The 26,139-nt window shown below is 45.9% G+C and overlaps 1 protein-coding gene across 2 annotated transcripts in view; it reads left to right on the forward strand.

The window, feature by feature from the left end:
* The window catches only part of DUS2 (dihydrouridine synthase 2), a 1,290,787-nt gene extending 1,270,813 nt beyond the window's left edge, over positions 1-19,974 (forward strand). For both annotated transcript variants that reach the window (XM_069639713.1, XM_069639706.1), the window contains one exon: positions 19,325-19,974. In XM_069639713.1, coding sequence (XP_069495814.1) covers positions 19,325-19,562 — 238 coding nt within the window. In that variant the 3' untranslated portion in view covers positions 19,563-19,974. The remainder of the gene's footprint in view (positions 1-19,324) is intronic.
* The last annotated feature ends 6,165 nt before the right edge of the window (positions 19,975-26,139 follow it).

Below are 26,139 nucleotides of genomic sequence, written 5' to 3' on the forward strand. Positions count from 1 at the left end.
AAAGGTTGTTCCAGTGATTAAGTATATACAGCAACATTAAACCTGCATAAACTGAGGTGATTATTCTGTGATTATATATACAGAGTGACTGCTGTATGGTGTTCCCTAATTACATTCATTAGATCTTCAATTGTAAAACCCCTCGGGACGCACTAGTTATAAATGTTAAATCTGGGAGCAAAAGGGGACCAGGTAGGACTGAGAAATTCTGTGGCGGAAGGATCGGAGCAATATGATTTGACACCCATTCTGAACACATTACAGAGTAACAACTGTCCTTACCACCCACGGGTTGAAAACCTACCTTAATATGGCCTCGTGGAACACGCTGGGTTTTTCACATTTAGCCAATGACTATGATGTGTGGTCAGAATGTGATTTGATCTCCTTACAGAAGACATGGTTAACCAACACACCACTTTTAGGGGGATTTACTGTTTACCATGAACCGTTTAAAGGGGAGAAAGTGGGCATGCCTTTTGGTGGTCTTTTGTGTGCATAAGTATGGACTGTGCTCTGAGCATGGCGAAACTCCCATTAGATTCTTGTGACATTTTGGGAGTTAGATTAATATCTACAAATCCGGTTAATCACCGTTTATTTTGTATATTATATTCAATGTCTATTACAATCCCGTGGTTAGGGATCTTACAGAATTTCTTAACACCCGTTCAGCCGCCTTGGCGAGGTTTATGGGTGTGGAGGGTGGGAGTCTTTTTGTGATGGGTGATCTAAATAGTGGGTTCCTGGACGACGTCTGCTATACTTGACAAATAGTAGGAAGAAGGATACATGACAGACATCACCATCAAAGAACCTATGAATGCTTGGGTGGTGATAGTTCTCAATGGTAACATATTGAGTGATGTTCCTCATCAATATACATAGGTAAGTATGTCCTCTAAATCTACTTTGGATTACATCTTTGTGTCAAATGATTTATTTAAACACTGCTGGAGTATCTGGCAATGTTTCAGTGGGAGTCCACTTCACCTTACCGGAGCCTACCCTAGTGGCGACGACTGACTCCTCTCTTTCGGGCTGGGGAGCTACTCTGGAGAATTATGTGATTCACAGTGCATGGTCCAGGATGGAAGCCCTCCTGCATATCAATCTGCCCGAGTTCTGGGCATTGGCCCTGACCTTCAAGGCTATTTTTGCCCCTCATCAGGAACAGGCCTGTTCTGGTCAGGACTGACCGTTCTACTACAATGTTTTACCTGAATAAGCAGGGTGGCACCCGTTCCACCCTCCTCTGCATGGAGTGGTATTGATCTGGTAATGGGCACTGACAGAGGGAGTTTGGATTTCAGCAGTCCACTTCCCGGGGGACAGCAGTGCAAAAGCAGACCAGTTGAGCCGCTTGGTGTTCAACACCTACGAGTGGGAGTTGCACACCGGCTCCTTGTTACCCCTGTTCCAGCTTTGGGGGTTCGCGGACCTAGATTTGTTTGCATTCCCTCTGAATTCCGAGTGGCCCCATTTTGCTTCATGGACAGGACGGGGGCGGGGGTCTCTGGGAGATGCCTTTCAGATCTTTTGGTACGGCTGCAGGTGTTATGCGTTCCTGCCCACCACTCTGCTCCATTGGACCCTCTGCAAGTCCCGGGCTTGGGTGGGTTGCAGCCTCATCCTGATTGCCCCCCACTGGCCTTCGAGACCCTGGTTTTCGAATCTGCTGTAGTTGTGCTCCCAGGGTCCCGTTCACCTTCTGATCTCCAGCAGGGGCTTCCTGATGCAGCAGTGCGGGGCAGTGGAACTTCCAGACCCGGCCAAGCTGGCCCTGGCAGCCTGGTTCCTGACCAGCTGAGGCTTCAGCATGCTAAATTTTCGGATGACAACTAGGACATCATTCAGCAGGCCAGGAGGCCTTCAACTCGGTCCCAGTATAAGAGCAAATGGACTACATCCTACCATTGGGCTTGTGACAAGGGTCTGGACTCCTGTGACCTGTCTGTTGGATGACGTACTAGCTTTTGCAGCACACCTGGTTAGCTCTGGAGTCCATGTGGAGACCTGCTGCACTTACTTGGCAGCCATTGGGGCTTACAAGAATTCCCCTGAGCATATGTTTTCGGCAGCTAACCCAGTGGTGAAGGCCCGCCTTAAGGGGTTGTCTAGGCTTTTTCCTCTGGTGCATAGGCTGCACCCGGTCTGGGACTTCAATGTGGTTCTTGCAGCTTTGCAGCATACGCCTTTCGAGCTGATGGCCTCTGTGGACATCTGCTTAGTTAGACTAATAGCAGTTCTACTGGTGGCTCTCATCTCTGCGCTCAGGCTTAGTGAGCTGCAGCGTTGTCTTAGTGCAAGCCCTTCACCATGTTTCACAACGACAAGGTGATATTGCGCACTCACCCAAACTTCTTGCCCAAGGTGGTCTCTCCATTTCATCTAAATCAAGAGATCTGCCTGCCAGTGTTCTTTCCGAACCCGCAGTCTGAGACAGATAGGGCCCTACAATCAGTGGACCTCAAGAGAGTCCTCAAGGTTTCTCTTCCTCTGACAAAATCCTTCAGGAAGTCCAAGGCATTGTTTGTGACTTTTGGGGGCTCCTCCCCCAGCTCTCAGGCATCCAAGGCTTCCATCGTCCATTGGATGGTTCAGGCCATTTCAGAGGCATACACGACTATTAGCAGACCTGTTCCGGAGGGGATTGATGCCCATGTGGTCAGAACTAAAGCGTTTCAGAGACATGATTCATGAGATGTTATCGGTAAGGCGGCCACTTGGGCCACCCCGTCGGCCTTCTATAAGCATTACTCACTGGACACTAGCTCCAGGCGCGGTGCAGAGTTTGATCAGGCCGTTCTGAATAACCTTTTTGCTTCATCCTAGACATGAGGCAGGTTATCTCGGCTCCACCTTATGTTCTCATTCGGTGGAATCACCCTCAAGGATGGAAAGGGGATAAGACGTATGAGTAATTAAAGTCACTCACCGTAGTGACTAAAGTACTCCTAGTCCGCTCTCCTCCATACTTCCCACCTGCCTTGCCCCGCTAGAATGACAAGGGCTAATATGTACTAAGAGTAACTAGGTATCTATGCGTCTGATGTGTTCAAAGGGGACTGAGGTGGAGCGCCGGAGGGTGGGTCCTCTGCAGGGCGTTCTCCTGCCCGAGGCCACATCCCCGTGCACTATACTAAATTTAAAGGGGATGCTCATTCCTTTGCTGCCATTGGTTCCGGTACCATCCTCATATTTGGGTGGAGGAAAGGGAACTAAGCACTTGGAGTACTCTAGTCACTACAGTGAGTAACTTTAATTCTCTGCATACCAGCTCCAGGCGGGATGCAGAGTTCGGTCAGGCAGTTCTGAAGAAACTTTTTTCTTCTTAGGTATGAGGCAGATTGTCACAGCTCCATCCAATGGTCTTGTTCGGTCGAAAAACCCAAAAGGATGGAGGAAAGGGGATGGGACGTATGAGTGATAAAGTTACGCGCTATAATGACTAGAATACTCCTAGTCCTTGGTCCCCTTTCCTCCATACATCCCACCCACCATCCCCCGCTTGTATGCAAGTGGCTAAAATATTCTGCATAGCCAGGTATTAAAGCATCTGATGTGTAAAAAGTGAACTGAGTTGTGGCACGGTAGAGGGCAGGGTATCGGGCATTTGCCACTCCCTTGCACGCTATGCAAAATTTAAAGGGGAAGCTCATTTTTTCACTGTCAAAGGTTCTGGTATTGTCCCCATTTCGGGGGACGACCAAACACGGATGGAGGAACGGGGACTAAGGACTAGCAGTACTCTAGTCACTACAGTGAGTAACTTTAATTTCTCCTGATCCTGGACTTGGAGTTGTGCTTAAGATGCCAGAGGAATGGTGTCATTCCCCATGGTTTTATTGGAAACTGTACAGATCTACACCAGGAGAAGGGAGCCATTCTCATGGACATGGAATTGTATACAGCTGTGTGTAGCCTGCAAGCCAAGGAATGGGAGTAATTCCCTGTGGAATTTTTGTTGCAAGAGAACCTTCTTTCAAACACTATCAGAGCATCAGCAGAAGGAACTTTCTGTTAGATTATCCTTTAGTTGTAATGTGAGGGATTGTAGTAGGTTTTGACACAGGCCGTTGGAGTTTGTTTTGACGGACGTTCTGATGGACCTTTTAGTATTTGCTTTGAGCCAGGGAAACCACTCTTAAAAGATAGGGATTGTAAGGGCCTTTTTATGCACAAATAAGTCTATAACTACCACCATGCCACCTTTGTGTCAGCTTCCTTCTTTGGCACCCTTGCATATTTATTTATTTATACAATACTGGCAGCCGGCAGGCATGCGGGCGCAACAGAAACACACAAGGACAACAGGTTGAACGGGACAGTGGACATCAGGTTCACCAGCTCAATAAATGAACTGGGGATATAGAAAACAAAGATCGAGAAATCACCTGCAAAGATGGCTTTTCAGGTTTTTTTTAAATATCCGTAGATTAGACATAGCTCTAATGGCAACCGGGAGGGAATTCCATAAGGAATCTGCAATGGCTGGAAAAGACAGACCAAGACCCCTAGATCTTGAGAACCTGACTCCCTGCAGCTGTTTAAGAAAGGAAGATCACAGGGTTCTCCTGGGTTGATAAGGTGGAACCAAAGCTTTGAGGTATTTGGCAGCTTTTCCATAGAAAGAATGATGAACTAACATGGCAATTTTAAACTCGATGCCTTCCTGCACCGGAAGCCAGTGGAGGTCCTTCCTGAAATTAGATATGTTTGACTGTCTGTAGATGTTCAGACCACACGGACCGCGTCATTCTGGATAACCTGATGAGCCTGAATGTTGGATTTCGAGGCTCCGCTGAGTGCGGTGTTACAGTAATCTATCCTGGACAAAATGGTGGTTCGTGCTATTGTTACGGAGTTCTTTTCATTGAGAAAAGGTTGAATGTTCCAACTATAGTAATTACATGTCCGACGAAGGTATAGCACATGAGCATCAGAATTCAGTGATGCCTCCAAGAAGACCCCAAGGGTTTTAACCTTCGAGTGAGTCTTGATGTTGTTGCCTTCTATCATGAAATGGTCATAAAATGGATCCACTTTGGAGAGAGCCTGGGGAGAGCCGAATATAAGAAGCTCAGTTTTATTGCTGTTGAGACACAGCCAATTTGTGGATATCCATCTCTCAATGACATTATAGATATTGTTCAGAGTCCCAGAGTCCTTGGTGTAATCCCAGACAACTCAATAACCAACTGCGTGTCATCGGCATAGTTAGTAAAAAATACTCCCAGCTCTTACAGTAGTGTACGGAATGCACGTATGTACAGATTGAAAAGAAGAGGCGGGATGGAAACTCCTTGAGGGACGCCGTACTCAATAGGGCAGGTATCAGTGAAAGCTGAGCCCCATTGAATTTTAGATTCACAATTGTACAAAAAAGACTGAATCCAATTCAACGACTTGAGAGAGCAAGCACTCTGATGTCGTAGGCACAGAAGCAAGCACTCGTGGTCGACAAGGTCGAAAGCCGTAGACAGGTCTAAAAGAATCAGCATCCCGGCTTTCCCTTTCTCCAAGATTTTCAGGAGGTGGGATTGGAGCTCCACGACGGCGATTTCTGTGCTAAATGAAGGACGAAAACCTGATTGTCAGCTGTGAAGGTTTTTACTGAATTCCGTATAGGCTTGTAGTTGGGCGGTGGCCTCCTTGTCCAGGATTTTCAATAGAAATTGGCATAGTAATATGCCTAAAGTTGCAAGTATCGAAAAGGTTCTGGTTCGGTTTCTTAGCTATCAGGGTAATGGTAACTTTCTTAAGTCCCAAAGGGACTTGACTGTCTCAAAATGATGCATTTACAAGTTGGGCAAGGAAAGGTGCAAACAGGTATTTGTGCTCCAAAATTGATTTGGGGGCAGAAGGTTGAAGAAGCAAGAAGTCGGTGCATAGACGAGAGCGAGTTGGTCATGTCTTCAAGAGTGATTGGTGAAAAAGAGAAGCCTGGCAAGTTCCCGTAATTTTCTATCAGATAGGTGGATGCTCCTGCTATCGAGCTGTCTTGGCCCTGTGCTAGTAGTATTTGGTCCCTTGCGTTTGAGATTTTCTCCTTAAAAGCCTCATCTGTTTGAGAGCAATCTCGGTCTGTGGCTATGAAAGGAGCATCAGATGCCTCAGGTTTTTCAAGGGCTTTAAGGATCTCAAAGAGTGTACCCGTTGAGGTAGAGGCTTGTTGAATCTGAGAGTTGAAGAAACGTATCTTTGTCTCAACAATTAGCGATTTATAAATTTTGTCCCATTGTTTATACTCTCGCCGGGTGAAGTCCGAGGGTGCTTTAGCCAGCATTGTTTCAGCGCCCTTTTTTTCTTTTTCAATGCCTCAAGCTCAGGTGAAAACCAATTTTGGTGCCTCGGATTTGCTATAGTCTTCACTGGGACAATGTTATCCAGCATTTTGCTGAAAGTCCCGGTGAAGAAAGACAACAATTGGTCCACGTGATCCACAGCATGAATGCTGAAAATCAGAAGGGCGCCCCTTTTTGAAGTTTTGCCCATTAACCAATTTCACAGTATTCGTGCGTCTGGGCAGAAGAATGGGGAGATCTAGCGTGAAACTGATGGAGTGATCTGACCAAATACAAGGGGAAGTGACAACATTGTCAGATTTGAGATTCCTAGTCATGATCCAATCCAATGTGATTATTGGTCATAGTTTGATCGGAATTAATAACTTCATGATCGCTGTGTGAGAGAGCTGCTTCTAGGTGTAGCGGCTCTTTGTCATGGGGTCACCTCTCCAGCGATTAAGAATCCCCAAAAATAGGGTAGCTGAGTTAGGGCTGATTATGTCATTCAGTAATACGATGATTTCTTCATTAAAGTCGGACATAGTGCGGGGGCACGGTAGATGAGAATTATGTTGGTACAAAATTGTGTGTAGGGAGTAATTTTGAGATGTAAAACGTCACAGCCAGTGCAAGAGATAGCTGCTGGAAACAATCCTAGGTTGGATTTAGCAATGATGGCCATGCCCCCCCCCTCGCCCTTCCATGCGGTCCACACTGAAAAACATGTAGCTAGGGGGGGAAGCCAGGGAAATGGAGGGACCACTAGTATCTTGAATCCACGCATCCGTAACACAAAGTATGTCAACCTCGCTACTGAGGATGAGATTGTGTAAATCCTGTGTGTGCTTTACCAAAGAGCGTGTATTAAGAGCAGCAGCTTTAAGCACACTGTTAGCTTCAGAAAGTGCTGATGTGCAATGCCTAATGGGCTGAGCAATGGACAAGCGTCCGTCGAAAGGGCCAGGGCAGAAAGGTCTAAGGGAAGGGTAAGGCCTGCAGGGGCATTAGCCATAACCGCTGTGTCCAGTATCTTCCAGCCCAATGCAACGTTGGGCTACGGCAACGTTAGAGGTGCCACTGAAAGGCCTCCTTGAGATCCAGCGCCCTCGAGGGCAACTGGGGGGCTGTCAAGTATGGTGTGCTTGTCTAGGAGGCCAGTCTGTTAAGACGAAGTGCCGCCAATGAAAGGGGTTCATTTTTGGGGAAACCCAGGTTTCAAATTACCTTGCATTCCAAGTGTAAAGGAGGTGCTAAAGGCTTACACCTCACCATACGTATGGTATCAGGAGTCGGATGCTGACTCAGCTGATATAAATTAAGGAACCCCACAAAGTATATGGCCAGAGCAGGGAGAGATTTACCATCCATGGGATGCCCAGGAATAAAACCCAGTTTGAGAACGCCACCTACCACATCCTCTCTAAAGACCCCCTTTACTTCCTCCCTACCAGATAGTGAAGACCCTGGGAAATCTACCCAAAAGACCTCAGAGATATTAAAAGGGGGGCCACCACCTATAGAAAGCCCTTGCCCTCCTTCCAACTGTTTAAGGACCCCGAGTGAATCATCAAGGTCCCTTTCTTACCACGAAACAGAGTCCTCGGACAAATCAGAAGAAAATAAGGAAGGTCAATCCCTGTAGTGATACCAGGCTCTCCTCCCAGTAGTTGGAAGAATTCTAATGGATCACCGAAATCCCTTATTTCCCCTTTATCCGACTTGTCGGGCGAATCCGATAGGGAAAAGGACGAAGAAAGTTCTGGAGATTGGGAGGACATAATAACCTGAGATTACTCCCTAAATCCAAAGGTGAAGAAAAAAGGGGAGGAGAAAGATTGGCTCCATAGGACAGAAACCAACAAACCCTCCTAACTAATTTTCCCATTCAACAATGATGAATCACATCGAGGCGTTACTTGACAAGTACCAGAATGTAAACTGATTGTATTTAACAACTTACATTTGAGGGGCACTTTAAATCTCCCAGTTCTCCTATAACTTTAAATACTTGAAGTACGACCCATTCAAAAGATCCTGTGAGAAAGTAACACACTTCAAGGTAATTATTTTGGTTGCGCTGTATGTGAATATTCAACACACATCTTTAGTCTACCCTAACTAGCCTGTCCCTTGGCCGTCAGCGGTGACCTCTTTGAGCTTCATGCCATGAGCTGTGACGAAAATGATGGGCACGCTAGACCTGGCCATCACGTGATCACGTTGGGCCTTACAAGGGAAATACAGAGCAAGGATAGTAGCTACAGCTCCTTAGCAGGTGATCATATTTGCCGAGGTGCACTATGGTATATGTGCAGGGCACAGTGCTCATGCAACAGCAAGGCATACAACAGCTCAGGCAAAGCAAACCACAGGGGCACACACGAAAATTACACACAAGGAAGGAGCGATATGACCACCTGGTGCTTCAGTGTGACTTATCAGTCAGTGAAACATGCATTACAAGGAGAGTGGAAGCCACAAAGGTGTTGAAAAGTGTGTGTTTATTGCTCATTCGGTAATCATGAATGCAGACCTCAAACATGTATAGAAGAGAAGGCTTGGATAAAAACATTGCATCATAATGCAGTGCGTGCAATCAGAGCCAGCATTTTATGTCACTGTAGAGGAAAGGGGCACAATATTTGCTACATATGTACATTATGACTCACATTGACAGTTGCATGTTTTAGAACATTGTAGGTGTCACAATGCCTGTTTCCTGCTGCGCACTTCCCGATATATGTTAACACTGCCGGTCTACACTTGCTGTGTTTCATCCTGCCATTCATGTGTTTCACACTTTAAGGTTTTGCACTTATCAGTCAGTGAAACATGCATTACAAGGAGAGTGGAAGCCACAAAATACTTTCAACACCTTACTTTCAAACCAAGTATTTCAGTTGCACTGTGCTAGGGGGGGCAGGGGAGACAAGGAGCAGACTGACATCGTAATGACTGGTTTGGGTGCATTCAGTCAGTGTAAGTGTGCAGACAGGAAGTGCGAGGGATGGGAGAAGGGATAAGTGCGCCTTGTCCAGGAGGGCCGGGTTAAGTGCGGAGGGTTATCTCTTTGGGAAGTGCGTAGTGCAGCTAGTAGCGCAGGGGCCCGGAGGCAAGTGCAGGGACTGGTGTGGGGGCCTGGGACCTGTAAGGTTCTGAGGTGATTCAGGAAACCAGTCAAGCTAGCTGAGCGGGCAGAGGAGGTAACAGGTAGGGAGCGGAGATTAGCAGGGGAGAGGTAGAGAGAAGGCAGAGGAGAAGAGGAAGGTCTTGAGGATTTTCCGGAATTTAAGGAAATCCAGCTCGAGACGGAGAGAGGCAGGGAGACTGTTCCAGAGGGTGGCGCCTGCAGAGGATAGGGATCTACCCCCCAGTCTTTGTTTGGTAAAACGGCTCACTCTCAGAGAGTTGGAGGAGGACGAGCGGAGTGCTCTAGCAGGAGTGTATTTGGGAAGAGTGAGTTGCAAGTAGTGCGGACCCCAGACCCAGAACACCTTGTGAACAATGCAGAGGGTCTTGTACTGGATCCTTGCAGCCATGGGGAGCCAGTGATGGAATTTCAGTGCTGGAGAGATGCAGTCCCTGGGCTTGAGGCCAAGGATAAGTCTTGCGGTTGTGTTCTGGATGAGTTGTGAAGGTCGGATTGTAGAAGTAGGGAGACTGAGAAAGAGACTGTAACAGTAGTCGAGTCTAGAGAGAACCAGAGCTCTGGAGACAGTGAGTCTCTGGGGGAAAGTGAGAAAAGGTAGGATACCACGGAAAAGGTGCAGCTGGTAGTGAGATTTTTGGGATATGTCTGAGATGTGAGAAGAGAAGGACAGAGTGGAATCGAAAATGACCCCCACATTTTTTGCCTCACTGGTGGGTGTGGGTGCAGGGCTAAGGGAGGCCGGCCAGAGTACGAGAGGTAAAACGGGAGCAGGGGTCCCAATGAGAACAATCTCTGTCTTAGTGACATTAAGGCAGAGGTCGTTAACTGCACACCAGGACTGAATAGCAGACAGTCATGAATGAGCGAGCAGGAAGAATAGGCTGAAGGTAGCTTGAAGGAGAGATGGGTGTCATCTGCATAACACTGAAAGTTGGAGGTGAAGGAAGAGATTGTGTGGGCGAAGGCGACCATGTAGATATTTAAAAACCAGGGGGATAGGTTAGAACCCTGTGGGATCCCACAAGTAGAGAGAGTGATGGCAGAGAGAAAAGGCCCGAGTTCCACCTGGGATGGTCGGTCAGTAAGAAAGGAGGTAAGCCACACCAGGGCCTGATCGGTGATGTTGAGGTTATCACAGAGACTATCGATCAGGGCGTTATGATTTACTGTGTTGCATGCAGAATGAGAGGTCAAGGAGAATGAGGACAGAAGGAGAGTTAGTATCAAGATTTGAGAGCAGGTCTTCACAGGTGTTCAGGAGAGCAGTTTCCGTGCCTCTAGATGCTCTGAAGCCAGATTGATGATCATGGAGACAACTAACAGATTCAGTGTGAGGAGTGAGCTGAAAGATAGCCAACTTCTCCAGTAGTTTGCCCAGGAAGGAGTGATAGAAATTGAGTTATGGTTTGCCAGGATAAAGGGGTCGGCTGAAGGTTTTTTGAGTAATGAGCCCAACAGAGAGTGTTTGAGCGAGGAGGGGAAAACTCCAGAGGTGAAGGAGAGGTTGCAGAGGTCCACCAAGGCTGGAGCTAGAGTGTCAATGTTGTCCTTGATAGTTTTGTAAGAGCATGGTTCCACCTGTTTGGAAGAGGCTTTCATAGACCGTACTTGCCTAGTATCCTCCTCAGGTGTGACAGGGGAAAAGGCAGGAAAGGGAAGATGGGGAAGAGTGTGGGGAGCGGAAGGGAGCTCGGAGGATGTTGGTGCATGGGCGGGTGAAGGAGTGAGAGAGAAAAGGATGTCCAATGTCTTATTGATGAAATGTGTTGCCAGTGAGGAGCAGAGTGCTTGGGTGAGTGTAGTGGCAGATGAGGCTGCTGAAGGGTTGGCCAATTCTTTGCAGACTTTGAACAGTTTGGCCATGTTGTTAGATGCCGCAGAGATGCAGGCTTGAATATGGACTCTTTTCTTGGGCCAGATGCAGAGTCTATATTGACTTTGAAGGAGGAGGCAGGCCAGTTTGTCAGAGGTTGCACCTGAGGCCACCCATTTCCGTTCTGATGCTCTACACTTGCGTTTGAGGGAAACCAGGTCAGAGTCGTACCAGGAATTGCACCTTTTGGGAGGCTTCATTCGCACCCTAATGACAGGGGCAAGAATGTCCAGCGTGTTGGCAATGGAGAGGTGAACATTAGAGAGGGCTGTGTCAGGGTGGGACTCAGCCGCAGGAGTAGGAGGAGGCAAAGGCAGCCACTGTCACTCTCTTCATGGGTCAGGTAGCCTTGAAGCGGGGAAGCTGTGTGTAGTGTGCCAATGCCAGAGGAGACGATAGCTTAAGGTGGGAGGGAGCACAGAGTGATCATTCTAGGAGAGTGCTGTAGTAAGAGGGGTAAGGTGTGGCCTGCGGTGTGAGTCAGCCCAGTAGGTAGAATGGATAGAGCGAGAGAGTGTCGCAGAGTTTGCTGAAAGGTTCTGAAGAGTCCGGGGAGTCCAGATGGATGATTAGATTCCCTAGCATGAAGAGTTGTGAGTAGGTGGAGAGGAGAGAGGCGGTCAGGTAAGCCCATTCAGAGACAAAGAGGGTGGTCTGGCCCGGCGGCCTATAGAAGGTGGCCAAAGTATGAGAGGAGATTGGCGAGAGGCCTGAGTGGGAATGATGGAGACAGGGATCCGCTCTGGATAGATCAGGGCTACTCCATCTGTAGCCCTCAGGGAGAAGTGTGTCAAAACTTGTGACAGAGCTGTCAGCTGTCCTTAAACCAGGTCTCAGAGGATGTCAGAGGAGCGCTTGACAGCAGAGCGAGAGTTAAGAGTGGCAACATGGAGTAGATTGACACTTTTGAGAGACTTACGAGAGGGTACATGGGACCGCAGTCCCCCCGCAATCGGCGAGAGTGCCTGACAGATGGAGAAGGTAGCGCGGCAGGAGATGAGGATGTTACTTGGGCTTTAGCGCATGTGGAGGAGGCAAGGGTGCCCTTGAAGAGGAGGCTGTCAAGTTGATGAGGCGTGGGAGTATCCTATTGAAAAGGAGGAGGTTGGGTTGAGGACCCTGTTCCAGAGCAGTACCATTTAGGTAGACATTAAGGATGACCCTGGAAGAGGAGAAAGGGGCAATAAGCATCTTCCAGCGGGTGCCACACATTGATGTGTGAAGAGGAATAGGAAGAGAGCAAAGCGACCATATGAAGCATCCACAGGCCGGTTGAGGGGACGACAAAGAGGATGTCAGTGAAAGTTTCTCTGGAGGAAGCCCTGCATAGCAACACTTATAAGAAAAACTATTGCATTAGAGTACAGCTAGGAAGGAATTGCAAATGAGGGGGGTACACAAAGCTTGTAGGTGTTTGGTTATATACCCACCCAGTGACTGGTCATGGCCATGCTAATCCCTATGGCCATTCCCACCCAGTTCCAGCCCCTCGCTGCCCAAAACACCTCCTCATGTGAAATCTTTTACTTTGCTTTAATCAAGCTTTACCATCAAAACTTGTATTCAAAGTGCTTGCCAATGTTTTTTTCAAAGCAGTCTTCTGAGAGGTAAGGACTTAATTGGAGTTGTAAGCTGCTGGAGCAATAAGAAATGTTTTACCAGGTCTGCCTTCAGCCACTCGATTTCACTGAAGTCCTGTTAAAAACAGGTATTGGCAAAGCCAACAGTTTTGGCTTGTGTGTACACCATTTCTGCACCTGCTACCATTAACAGCCAGTTAATACCACTACAGCTGTGCCTGGCAAGTGCCTTCCCCATGCCTACACAAAAGTCCAAACTGTTGTCATTGCCAATGTTTGTTATGAAAGTATTGGGGGAGATGGTATTGCAGTGAACATTTCTGCAACACTTATTTATTTAATGTGCTATAGTTTTAACATAAAACCTTTCACATAATACATTTACAATATACAAATACAGAATAATACATTCATACATTATTCCATATTTAGACATTCATTTCATCAGTCACAAAATCACAAGTCAATATCATCTTACAATTAAAGTAAACATAGACAGAAAAAGGAAAATCTAAAATACATTGAATTGAATACGTAGCACAACAAATTCCTATGAACTTTGAGGTAGTGTGTAAGGCATAGTAAGGTCGTCGGCACCACATAGCAGGAAAATACCTAACCAGAGCAGAAATGTTATTTAGCTGAAGTCAAACGCTTCTCTGCCACCATCCAAATCCTGTATAAGGCCATATGGAGTCCCCTATTATTGGTATTAAGACATTGTTTCCAGAAAAGGGGCTCCTTAATTGTATCCAACTGGTGTACGTATTTACTTAAGTGATATGTATAGACAGTCCCAAGGCAAATTCACTCAGTCAGTACGTGCTTTGCCGTCTTGTGTTGGAATTTGTTGAGCCAGATCCGGCAAAAGCACTCTGGTTCAGCAACAGAGTGCTGACCCCATAACACTCAGCACCGGTAACTGGTTAATCCGTAGTAAAAGAATAAACTTTCTAAGATGGCATGAGGGACATAGGTTCAAATAAAGTTGAGCTTCCTTAAATGTATACACAACGTCAGATATAAACATATAACATTTTGATAGACCTAAATGAGATATAATTTTGTTCCAGTCCCCTAAATCAATATGTTTTCCCAATCAATGAGTGTCTCATACCACTGATATTGGGCCCCCCACCCACCGATGGGGAATCCACCATAGTTCGTGAAAAAGAGTGTTCATACCTTTACTAAAGAACGAGCTCTCCTGTGCTATATGCTCATCAAGGGCCATACTCATCAGCAATGGGTTGGAAGGAGCATTCAACATTTTTATGTACATTGAGGCTCTTTTTTTCAATAACAGTGATTTTAAGGACATGATGCCTAGTTCTTGCCACTGGCACACAATTGGGTAATCCCAATATCTTCCTCCAAAACCTACTCTCCACCAATTGAAGCCATTTCAAATCTGTTCCAATAAGGGACTCAAGACTGTAAATCACTGCAGGAACTAGGCATTGCACATAAAATTGTCTAGTACCCACCAACGAGTACCCACCGCTTCTTTTGGTACATTGCATAATCAGCGGAGTTAGTTGCGCAGCCTTCCTTTTGCGAATCTCAATGCAGGTACTGTATCCCATCGTAGAATCGAATTCAACCCCCAGGTACTTGTATTGTGGGACATAAGACATTTCTATGGCCTGAACATATCGACGTGGTCTAGAAATTTGTTTGGCAGAGAAAAATGTAAGGATCTGTCTTCTCCTGCATCCTAGTGGAATCTGGAGTGAGTGTTATGAGTGACATTGGAATGTTACTGGATGGAATGTTTGTGTATGACTGGTGTTCTCTGGAGGGGAGTTGAAGATGTAAGCCTGAGAGAGAGAGGATGCCGGTGCTTGCCTATGTGAACTGGAATCTACTATCTGATTAATATGACTCTAGAAACTGGATGTTATGCTTGGAAACACAATAAAGAAGTCACTCATCCATACCATGATGTCAGAGTCATTCTACCTGAACCCAGATTTCCACAAAAAACATCAATGACGTTTTATCTCTGTTAATCGTCAGACCATTAGTATCAGCATATGATAGTTTATTTCTATAGCGCCTATACACAATGGGCCTCATTACAAGTTTTATACCAGTAAAAAGACCATATACCAAGAAATTGCAGAGCATTGTTTTTTTGTATAACTTTGTATTGATAAATTAACATGCTAACACACTCAGTATAGTGTGTCTATAAGATTTTGAGGGTTTAGCGCATTAGGTCCACAGGTTTTCCCTTTTCACAATATTACTTAGCAAAGGTTCTGTAAACCGGTGCAACACTCCTCTTGTGCACGTGCTTCCAGTGGATTCTTCTGGAGTCCCTTCATCTGATCATCTTTTGCTATCTTTTTCTTGCTCTTCCCCACCTCTTCTGATCTTCAAATTCCCTCACGTACCTTCTCTCGTTGTAATCTCAGAACTTTTGTCACGTGTATCTTCATTCCAACTCTTGTCCCTTCCCTCTGACGCTGCCTCTTTCGCAGCTGACTCTGCTCCCACTATGACTATCGACTCTTTTCACTCCTCTCACCCCTTCATCCCTCCATTAAACCTGCTCAACCTTGGCTAACACTGCCCCCCCCCCAAACCCTGTACGCATGATTCAGACGAGCTGAACGCCGCTGGAAATAAAAGCTCTGCCACTGACCTTGCTTCTGTCTCCTAGTCATACAACCTAGGACTCTTATTAAGTGCTCGCCAAAAAACAATATTTATCTGGTCTTATTCTTTCATACTCTCCCCATCCTCATTGTTTCTTTCAGCTTCTATACCACATTCTCTCCTCTCCTTATCCTTTCCTTTCCTCTTCCCTTAACCCCAATGACTTTTCTAATTATTTCATTAACAAAGTCACACTACTACACTCATCTCTCTCTAAAATATGCGTCCCTGCATTCCCTCTCCCTCCCACTGTGCATTACTCCCGGACTTCTTTTACTTCTCTTTTGCACTCGTACACCTCATTTGGTCTTCCAAGAGCTCACCCCACTACTTCCCCTCTAGACCCCCTCCCTCTCCTCACCAAGATCTATCCTCTACTGCTCCCTTTTTTGACGTCTCTTGTTAACTCATCTCTTTCTTTAGCTACATTTCCTTCTGAGTTTAAGAATACTGTCATCTTGTTTTTACTGAAAAAACCCACCTTCAACCCTTTTTTGCCTTCCAATTTCCATCCTATCTTGCTTTCATTTCTATCTAAAATTCTAGAGTCATCTATTCCCAAGTTGGATCCTATCTCGACCAAAATTCTCTCGACTCCACAGAAATCACCCTGCTTACTATATCTAATTCACTTCCCTCCGCTCGCACTCTAGGCTCTCGGCAATTCTCCTCTTTCTTGATCATTCTCTTTGATACTGTTGTTGACCCTACTCCCCTGTCCACACTGGGCTCTCTGGGTTTTTCTGGTTCTGTCCTTAAGTAGTTCCAATCATCTGTTTGGTGATCTTTTCCCATCTCATGGGGCAATAAAAACACCCCTATTTTTCCTTTGCTGCACATGTTCATAAAGTCTCAGTCTTGGGCAGTAATCAAACATTTATCCTTGTTCATAATTGAGATAAAGCATGAATCCTGAGAGAAGTGATTGAAAATAATTATTGGGTTTACTCATACTCATCACAGTCAAAATAAGAGAGGAATTGAATCCCAAAGTCAGAACGTTCAGGATAAAACACAATCCGACCAAGAAGGTATAACTAAAGAAAAGAGATATCTTAAGGAAGGAAACCTGGAAGAGAAGTTAGAAAGGGAGAAAAAAAAGGTCAAACCCCAAAAGGGATGAGAAATTGTGAACTGTATGAACATTTTTAGATATCCAGAAGGGAGAGCCCTAAACAACGGATAACAGTACTTTTGGAAAGAGAAAAGTCAAACGTTGAACCAAATTGTAAAAGAACTGTATAAACTGTCAAAAAGGTACACATAATTGCTTACATATATATACCACTGAAGTGAACCATCTGAAAACTTCAGGAGAAGGGAGCCAATAGGCCTCATTGGTTGGTTGCCGCCAGACTCGTAAAGTTTTACTGGTGCCCGACTTCCCGGTGCCACCAGGAGATTCCAAGTCCAGCAGCCCGGGAAGTCAGGCGCTGGTAAAATATAAGTCTCCATTCCCATAGAGTCTTATAAGACTCTATGGGAGTGGGGACATGGAAGAACCGGCCCTGTTGCTAATGGTGCCAGTGCTTCCGTGCCTGGTCTGCCTATCATGGCTGCTGCCTCGGGCAGGGTCCAACCTGGCAGGCACAGCTGCTCCAGCAGGCAGACTCATAGTTTGCCGGTCCGGAAACAAGGATGCCGGTGAGCTTACTGGCACCTTTGTTTCCGGACCGGCAAACATATAATGAGATCCATTCTCTTGGTATTAGTTGGTATAAATAGTGGTAGGATTAGGATAGGTTTGCATGGACGTTGGAAAGATTATAATTTGGACTCTTCCTTGACGACTGCCGAGCCCCTTAGTTCGTTTTGTTTAGTACGGAACCCCACAGCATAGGGAAAAGTAGGCTTTTCTTCTTTAATACAACAATTCTTCAGTGGAGAGTCAGTGGCTGCATCCTCCTTCTGACCAACCATACCCCGACGCTCTGTTTTCAACTCTATCCACAGTCTCTGCTGTCTTTTTCCCTGTACCTCTACCCTTCCATCTCTTGCCTTTCCTTTGAATCTCGTTCAGTATTCCACTTCTGATGTACCCTTTTCTTTCATTTCATTTATTGAATTTTGAAAGCGCCTTTACATGATAATGCAAAAAACAACTAAAAACAGAAGGAGGGGGAGAGAAACAGAAAGTCACTAAGTAGAAAGAAGGGAGAGAAGATGAGCTTTCAGGTTAGAATTAAAAATACAAAGACATGACAAAGAGCGGATAGAGAGGGAGAGAATTCTAGTGTTTAGGGGCTAAGAGGGTCAAAGATCGGAAACTGAAAAAAGGACATGGGGGTTTGGGGACAGTGAGGAGAAGCATATTCTATGATCGGATAGGCCAAGAAGAAGAATAGAACGAGAGTACCGAAGAAAGATGAGGAAAAGCCAAGCTGTGAGAGTGCATTTAAAAACAATGGAAAGCAAATGGTAGAGAAAAAGTGATTCAATGGGAAGCAATGAAAAAGAGAGCAAAGAAGATGTGATAGAGCAGCAAAAAGGTGAAGAGAAGAGAATACGAACCGAAGAATTATGTACAGGTGGGAGAGGAAGATGATGTGAGGCAGAAAGGCCACGAAGAAGAGAAGAGCAGTAGTCGTTACGAGAAAAGACCAGGCAGAACACAACTAGTTTAGAAGCATGAAATGAGAGATGGGGGCAAACATGACGGATGTTAAAAAGGGCATAGGGCAGGAGCGAGCAATAGAAGAGATATGCAGTTTAAAGGAAAGCGAGGGATCAAAGATAATCCCCAAATTGCAGGCAGAAGAGGAAAATTGCAGAGAGGAAGAAGGAAAATGAGAGATGGAGGAGGAAAAGTAGACGGAATAGGTGAAGCCAGAAAAAACAGAACCTCAGTCTTAGAAGGAATGAGGTGTAGAAAGTGAGAAGACATCCAGTTTTGGACAGCAGAAAGGAAGTTTATACAGTTTTCAAATGTTTTCAGGATCTTGCTCCCCATACCTCTGCTCCTTTATTTCTTTTGACGTCCCCACTGGCTCCCTTCGATCTCAAACCCAGATTCTACTAACAGTCCCCAGTCGCCCAGTCACCCTGCGCCCAATCTCGTTTTCGTTCCTTCTCACACCTGGCTCCAAAACACTTGAACTCTATGCTTCTCGGCTCCATTCCCACCTAGTCTCTTTTCCGTTCACAAAATCTTTTTAACATGTCTTGATTCTTTTATCATCTAAATTGCTTATTCATATTTTTGTACCAACTTATTTCTGTGCAGCGATTTGGCGAAAGCGCCTAGCAAATCAATACAAGTTCTTCTGTTTCTTGACCTCTGAAAGAGGCGACAGTTGGTGCAACTGAGGTCTTCAGACTCCTGTTGAGTACCTTTTGTGTACATGATATGGAATTTCTTGAGAGAGATTGTAGCCATCAAAAAGAATATTACCCAAAGGTAACGAACCTGTTCTACTGGGGGCACCCTGCGTGTACGACTGTAGAGGGAATTCTGTGTGTCCCCGATTGTGTGTGGTTGGCTAACCTGCCACAAAGGGTGGGGGGGGAGTGGTGCGGGGTAAACGTGACAGCACGGGCACAAAGTTAATGGTAGCCCCTCACCGATTGCAATCAGAGATTTGGTAGGATGGAGGAGCAGTCCTGCTTAAAATAGTCTGAGACAATTTCATAGTACTGCACTTTGTATATTAAAATAATCAGTTACACATTTGAGTTGACATTTTGGAAAGGTAAAGGCTATTGAAAGCTATTGGTTTGTTTCCTCTTAGATAATTTCTTGCAACTGAAGGTGTTTTTATATCTGCAGGGACAAATCCAAGAAGCTAGCTGAGCAGTCCGCCGCCATCGTGTGCCTGAGAACTCTGGGCCTGCCAGAAGGCAAGCTGGGCGAAGGGGAAAGTGGCCTAGTAAACAAGCGGAAGCGAAATGAGAAGGAGATTAGCAGTAGCACAGAAAATACAGAAGTGCTCATGTTGGAAGCATCTCATAAAAAAGTTCATTGTACAGAAATTCCAGACACTGACATCTCTGATGTGCTGCGGTAATCTCTACATGTGGTGTGTTCACCTACAAGTGCACGCATGCTGATGTCCTTCAGTGGTTGCTAAACCACCCAAAGACTCTTCAAGAACAGTTTCCTCCATGGATCTAAGATTGTGTGCCCTCCATACTGGCTGCGTTAGCCATACAGGATTTTAATCGATGACCGAAAATACGCAACATTGTTCTAACATGTCTAAAGCAAATGTTTTAAAAGTGTGCCAACATATTGTTTTTGTTTTAGTAATGGGCTGACATGAATTTTATTTTATTACCTAGAAAGGTCATTTATAGAGGGTTTTTTCACAGACCTCAGAGCAGAGATTTTACACAGAAGGTTAGGATCAACTGACTTTTAATGTTCCATCCAATTCTCATCATGCCAGGAATAAAGTGATTCATGGATTACCTAAAAAAGACTTTACATTTCTATGGCGGTTGTCATTACCTCTGCCTTGTTTGTAAACAAGTCTTTGTAGATGCTATGTCGCCCTACCACAATTATTGGATCAGGCAAGAGGCATATGGCTCCCAACAAATTCTCATTCAAGTGAAATAACATGTATGGGCGGAAGTTTGTGTGTTGGAAGATGTTCAACATAAACTTCAACTGCACCCGCAACACGTTGCCTACACACTTATGTTGCTACCGTTGGCACACAAGTAATAACTGCATAGTTGTGGATGGCCTGTCTATCGAAGGTACTTCAGGCAACTCAGCGATTTTAGTTGGATGGGCTGCTCTATCTCTTCAGGGATTATTCTGCAAAAAGACCTGTGTAAAGATGGTACCAAAACAATGTTTTGAGAGGTCGTGTTGTTGGTGCTAATGTTACTTTCAATAATGATTTTTAGGGCTTTCATTTGCAGTATTAGTGGGGGGAAATGAAATAATGTCACTACAATCATGTTTTAGGGTGGGCTGAAATGCCCAGTTTACCTCAGAATGTGTTCTTGTTTAAGGCTGAGTATTTGGCACACCTCTGTTCAAAGCCTGCCTGCCCTGTTCCACACACCGACTAGTTGAGTTAGTTGATTTATATGCCAATTGTCTTACAGCAAATTACACCCAAATAGAGTTTTAGGTTTTAATTTTCTCTCTGCGAATATTAGTGTGAATGTTTGATAGAAATTGGTAACACATGTATAGATGGGTTTGTGCTATATGTTAAAAAAGGGGTTGGGGCTGTGCTAGGCCCAAAACACGTTATTTTTAATTAATATGGTCATGGCTGAGGATGGACAGGTAACATGAATGATAGTGTGGTTCTAATGGATTTATTTTACAACAAAAATAAGCCAAAGGTTTAAGGTGGGACTGCCTGTAAGAATAGGGGCTAGTCAAAGAAACCAAATATGAGCAATTCCAGCTTGCTTAATGACCATAGTGTGTCAGTTCATTCCTCTATACCCTTGCTCGGTCTCCTGGTGATTAAATGAGTCACACGCAATCCATGGGGTTTTAAGTGTTCCCTGCACTTCCTTCTTGTCTTTGCTGAATGATCACTCTAACGTCACCTGGTCAGGATGCTGATATCCCAGGTGGTCACTTCCACCTGCGAGGGCACAAGTGGCCCTGGGTTTCTAGTCACAGTTCCACGACTGGGTAAGGTGGCGCCAGACTCATTAGGCCTAGGGTGTGGTGTGCTCCCAGACCTCTCCTCCTTTCCCTTTCCCCAAGCCTCCTTCCTGCCCACAAGTTGTTTGTGTGCCAGTGACTTGGTGTTAAGATCCTTCTTTCCTTCTCCTTCTTTCGTTCCACTGTTTTTCAATGGGCATTGAAAGTGGGTTACAGCTTGGGTCTCTTGGCACAGCAAATTTGGTATCTTCATCTGGGCATACCTATTCCGCTTGGGGTGCCTATTGAAAAACTGACGAGTGGTGGAAGGAAAGTTTTGAATTAAACCTAAACACTGGCATTGCTCCAAGAGTGATTGTCAAATGCAGGTTTTATGTGGACGCTTGATTTCTTGATTGTTGACAAAACAGACCTTCCCTAAACCAAAACCACAGTGCATCCAGATGGATGAATGATTGTAAGGCAAGCACAATCAGAGACGGGGATCTACTCCCGAAGCAGGTGGACTTGTGTTTGAACAAAGGAATACATGTTGCAGGATGATGAACTGCTGGGCCGCAACACCAGGAAGGCAATTTCAAGGACACTGTGGCACAGTGGACAGTAGCAGGAAAGAGTACAGAAGACACTAGGTGAATACAGGAGTGCTGAGAAGCCAAGAAAGGGAAGTGTACAGGAGGTCAACTGGAGAAGGAAGGCAAGAGGGATTTAGGCAGAATTTAGTGAGCGAGGAAACAATAAACCTTACGAAAGGAGGTGAGGAAGGACAGGTGAAAAAGTGCTAAGGAGGCAGCCGATCAAAGGCAGTGTGCACTAGCCAGAAGTAGTGAGACTTGAAGAGTGCAACATCATATCCCCTTATGTGATATTGTCATGAGGCTCTTTCTTTCTCGACCTGGCAGCACTCATTGGCCATCTTCGAACCAGGCCCTGGAATCAACTTTAGACTGGACTGTCATCTTGCAAAAGTTTGAGTGGGTGTACAATTGTGCTGGGGAGTCAAGCTGTGTGGCTCAGGAAGAGAGAAATGAAGATGCACGTAACCACACAACCATAACTCTAGGTTATGCTCTTATTTTTTTTAAATGGACATAGAGATTTCTATATGCCTTTTCTCCCTGTTCCTCTACTTCCCCAGGTTGTTGTACAGTCAGAAAATACCTCTGCTTCAAAATAATATTTAGCGGCCAAACTGCTTTTGATTCTCGGGCTTGTGAGCTGAAGCAGTGGCTCCTCAGCTGGGTCTCTCTCATGAGGGCACCCTCCTATTTGGTCAGCAAGGACTACGGATTCACTTTTTCACCCAGTTTCTGAAATTGGCTTCCAGGATCCCAAGGGAGTAGCTTACATTAACAGGGAAACAGAAAATCCTGTAGGTGTCCAAAAGGCATTCCAGGAGAACCCAATGCAAAAGAAAGTTCCCCAACCTGTGCTACTGCGCCCTGAGAAAGAGGTTATTTTGGTCCATTGAATCACATATGGTGTTTATCTTTTTTTTGTATCCTTTAATTCCCAGCAGGTAAGCCGGAGATTGAAGAAGGGACCATGCAGAACTCAATTGTAGATTTCAAAAGGAACTCTCAAAAATACTGTTTTTGCAACTGAATGTTGATGCTTAAGATAATTTCAAGGCACGTATTAATTCCTTTCCCACCTTTTCTGAATCGCCACCCTCTGAGTGATTTAGATTTAAAATGTGGTTCTTTCCTTGTTGGCACATATACCTTTTGCTCATCAGTGACATAAGAAGGCGTAAATGAAAACTATTTTTATGGTTGCACAGATATGCCCAGACTCTTTTCCTTGATCTGCCTAAAGACCCAGACTCCATCTCACTGATGACTCCCTGTGAAGCTGAAACATGTCTGGGTGACATAACTATACAACTCTGCCTCTGGGTAGCACTGTCTACAAACCATCTAGTTGGTTGTTAGCAACCTTCATCAGATATGACCCAGAATCCCAATTCAACATTTGCTTGCAAAAACCTCTTTCCAGAATAATGGACTACCATTCCCATAATGCAACTACAAGTGTGAGTAGAGCGGATGAGTGCGTTGAGCCGGTGGATGCGTTGAGCGGATGGGTGTGGAGAGCAGTAGGATGCTTAGAGCGGACGATTGTGTAGAGCGGACAATTGTGTAGAGCGGACGATTGTGTATAGCGCACGAGTGTGTAAGAGCGCACGGGTGCGTAGAGCGGATGGGTGCGCATAGCGGATGGGTGCATAGAGCGGGTGAGTGCGTAGAGCAGGTGAGTGCATAGAGCGGACATGTGCCTCAAGCAGATGTGTGCCTCGAGCAAACAAGTGCGTAGAGCGGATGGAGCGGGTAAAGTATGTGGATGTAACAAGGGACGAATGGGGATGGAATGGGGACGTATGTGGAAGGTACGGGGACGTATATGGGAGGTACGGATGAAATATGTGGAAGGTACAGGCAGGATATGTGGATGGGGTGCATAAAACAACTTGGAATTCACGGAAATGACCGGAGTGCATGGAACGGATTGGAGTGCATGAAATGGACTAGAGCGCATGGAACGGTTCGAAATGCGTGGAACGGTTCAGAGTGCGTGGTCCAGACTGGAGCACATGGACCAGACTGGAGCGCATGGAACGGACCGGAGTGCATGGAACTGATTGGAGTGCATAGAAGTGCGCGACATACATGGAATGGTTCGGAATGCATGTAACGTGAGATATGATGGTTTACACGCTCTTTCAAATCACCATGCTTACTCTCTTCTTTACACCACCATTCAACTAGAACACAGAGATACTATGACACCATTCGGTATAGCTGTTCTCATACCAACATCTGCCTCATACTCCACATCATTCTAACTAATCACTGCTGGTTTCACACCCTCCAACCAGGCGTTCTCCTCAGGCCTAACGCAGCCAGAACCGGTCTGGATAAATCCTGCCAGAACTAACACGTACTCTTGATCTCTCAACCACCCCACCTACCGCTATGAAGCAGCTATTACACGAATGCCACACCAGCTGCACACATACCCGGTGCTCACACGCACCTTTGACTCTCTCTACTCTCTCTACTGTCTTGAACTTCGGTTCCCAAGGGTGTTCAACCTATGAACGCCTTGAGACCATACTAATGGTACATAAGGCGCTATATAAATGCAAAGTAACATAACATATCCTGTAAACCTGGCAGCCCCTAATCCAGAAACGCTCTTTCACTTAAATTTGCATTCACACATGTTTCTTGAAGAATGGAAGAAAGCAAGGATATTTGGAATGATTGCACTACTCTGGAAGCAGTGGCAAGACATCCTAATATCATACCAATTACTGTGCTTTTATTTCTAAACATCATCTCCTGAAGTGCCACCAGCTGCTTTTCCTTGTGCTCCGTATTTTATTGTATTTATTGACCGCTTTTGCCAAAGTGCTTTAACAAAAATGTAAATTACAACAGTACAAATGACAACAATGAAAAATGATGGAGTTGGGATTGGCAGTCAGAAGCTAAGAAAAGGAAAGAGGCAGCAAAAGGTGATTTTGTTTTTTTTTAAAGTTAAGAATGGAAAACATGATTGCATGAAGAGACACGGATAGGTAAAGAAAGAGTGTTCCAGTGCTTTGGGGCAAGGAGGGAAAACAAGTAAAATCGAAGGGGGAAATGTTGGTTTAGGACCAGAAGGAAAAGAGATTGGGAATAATGAGAATGAGTGGGGATGTGGAAAGATGCAAGAGAACAAAGATAGGTGTCATGCCTGCGCCATGGGCGCACTCATTTGCAACCATCATGGACTAATTGTTATTCATTCATCTTCATAATACTCTTTGAACAACCCCTATTCACACTTTGGTCCTTAATTCCCATTTGCGCAACATTGGTACTTTCCTATTTAATTCAACTAACTGCATGTACCATAATGCACCTTGCTTCAGCTATCAATTCCTGGCCATTCACATTCGCCTGTATTGGAACCATAATCCCCAGAAGCCCTAGCAATCAGTGCTGCTTCCACCATCTCAGAACAAGAGAGGGAGGAGGCAGATTATCTAAAGGTGTGTGCTGCTCCAGGTGCTGCCAATTAGCCTGCCTCAGTACAGGGCAGGGCTGTATTTAGGCAGCTGCCTGCAGGAGCTCAGTCTCTTGCATCAAGAGTCCTCCCAGCCTCTTTTTGCCTTGTGACTCGAATTTGTATGCTGTTCCTGCTGCTGCATTTTCCTTCTTTGATCCAGTGCTCTTTCGGGGCTGCCTGCCTTGCAGCCTGCTACACTCTGCTGCCTACAGCCCTAGCCTTCGTGGCCCTCTGCCTCACAGCCCTGCTCCTCTGGGCTCCCTGCCATGCAGCCTGCTACACCCTGCTGCCTACAGCCCTAGCCTTCTGGGCTCCCTGCCTCACAGCCCTGCTCCTCTGGGCTCCCTGCCTTGCAGTCTGCAACCCTCCGCTGCCTACAGCCCTGGTCCTCTGGGCCCCCTGCCTTGTAGCCTGTTACACTATGCTGCCTTCAGCCCTAGCCTTCTGGGCTCCCTGCCTCGCTGCCCTGCTCCTCTGGGCTCCCTGCTTTGCAGCCTGCAATCCTCTGCTGCCTACAGCCCGGGTCCTCTGGGCTCCCTGCCTTGCATCCTGCTACTCTCTTCTGCTTTCAACCCTGACCCTCTGGTCTCCCTGCCTCGACGCCCTGTTCCTTTGGGTTCGCTCCTTGCTACCCTACTCCTCTGGGCTCTCTGTCTGCCGCCTACTACAGCTCTCAGTCCTGCTCCTCTGGACTCTCTGCCTTGCAGCCTACTACAGTCCTCTGCAATCCACTACAGTTTTTCTGCACCTTGTGCCATCCGTTACTGCAGCCCTGCTTCCTTGTTTGCAGCTCCCCTATTTCCTGGCTGCTGCTCCCTTGCTCTCTTTCCTGTTTGCAACCCCTTGTTCTTGATCCCTGTCCTTCTCTTCCTTGAGTCCTCTATCCTCCCCTTTAGTTTACCAATTTCTATTGTACTGTTTTTTTCCTTCATTCCCTTCTGGTAGAT

This window comes from Ambystoma mexicanum, chromosome 1q (genome assembly GCF_040938575.1).
Source record: "Ambystoma mexicanum isolate Mex_15411 chromosome 1q, UKY_AmexF1_1, whole genome shotgun sequence".
In the NCBI taxonomy this organism is placed as follows: Eukaryota; Metazoa; Chordata; class Amphibia; order Caudata; family Ambystomatidae; genus Ambystoma; species Ambystoma mexicanum.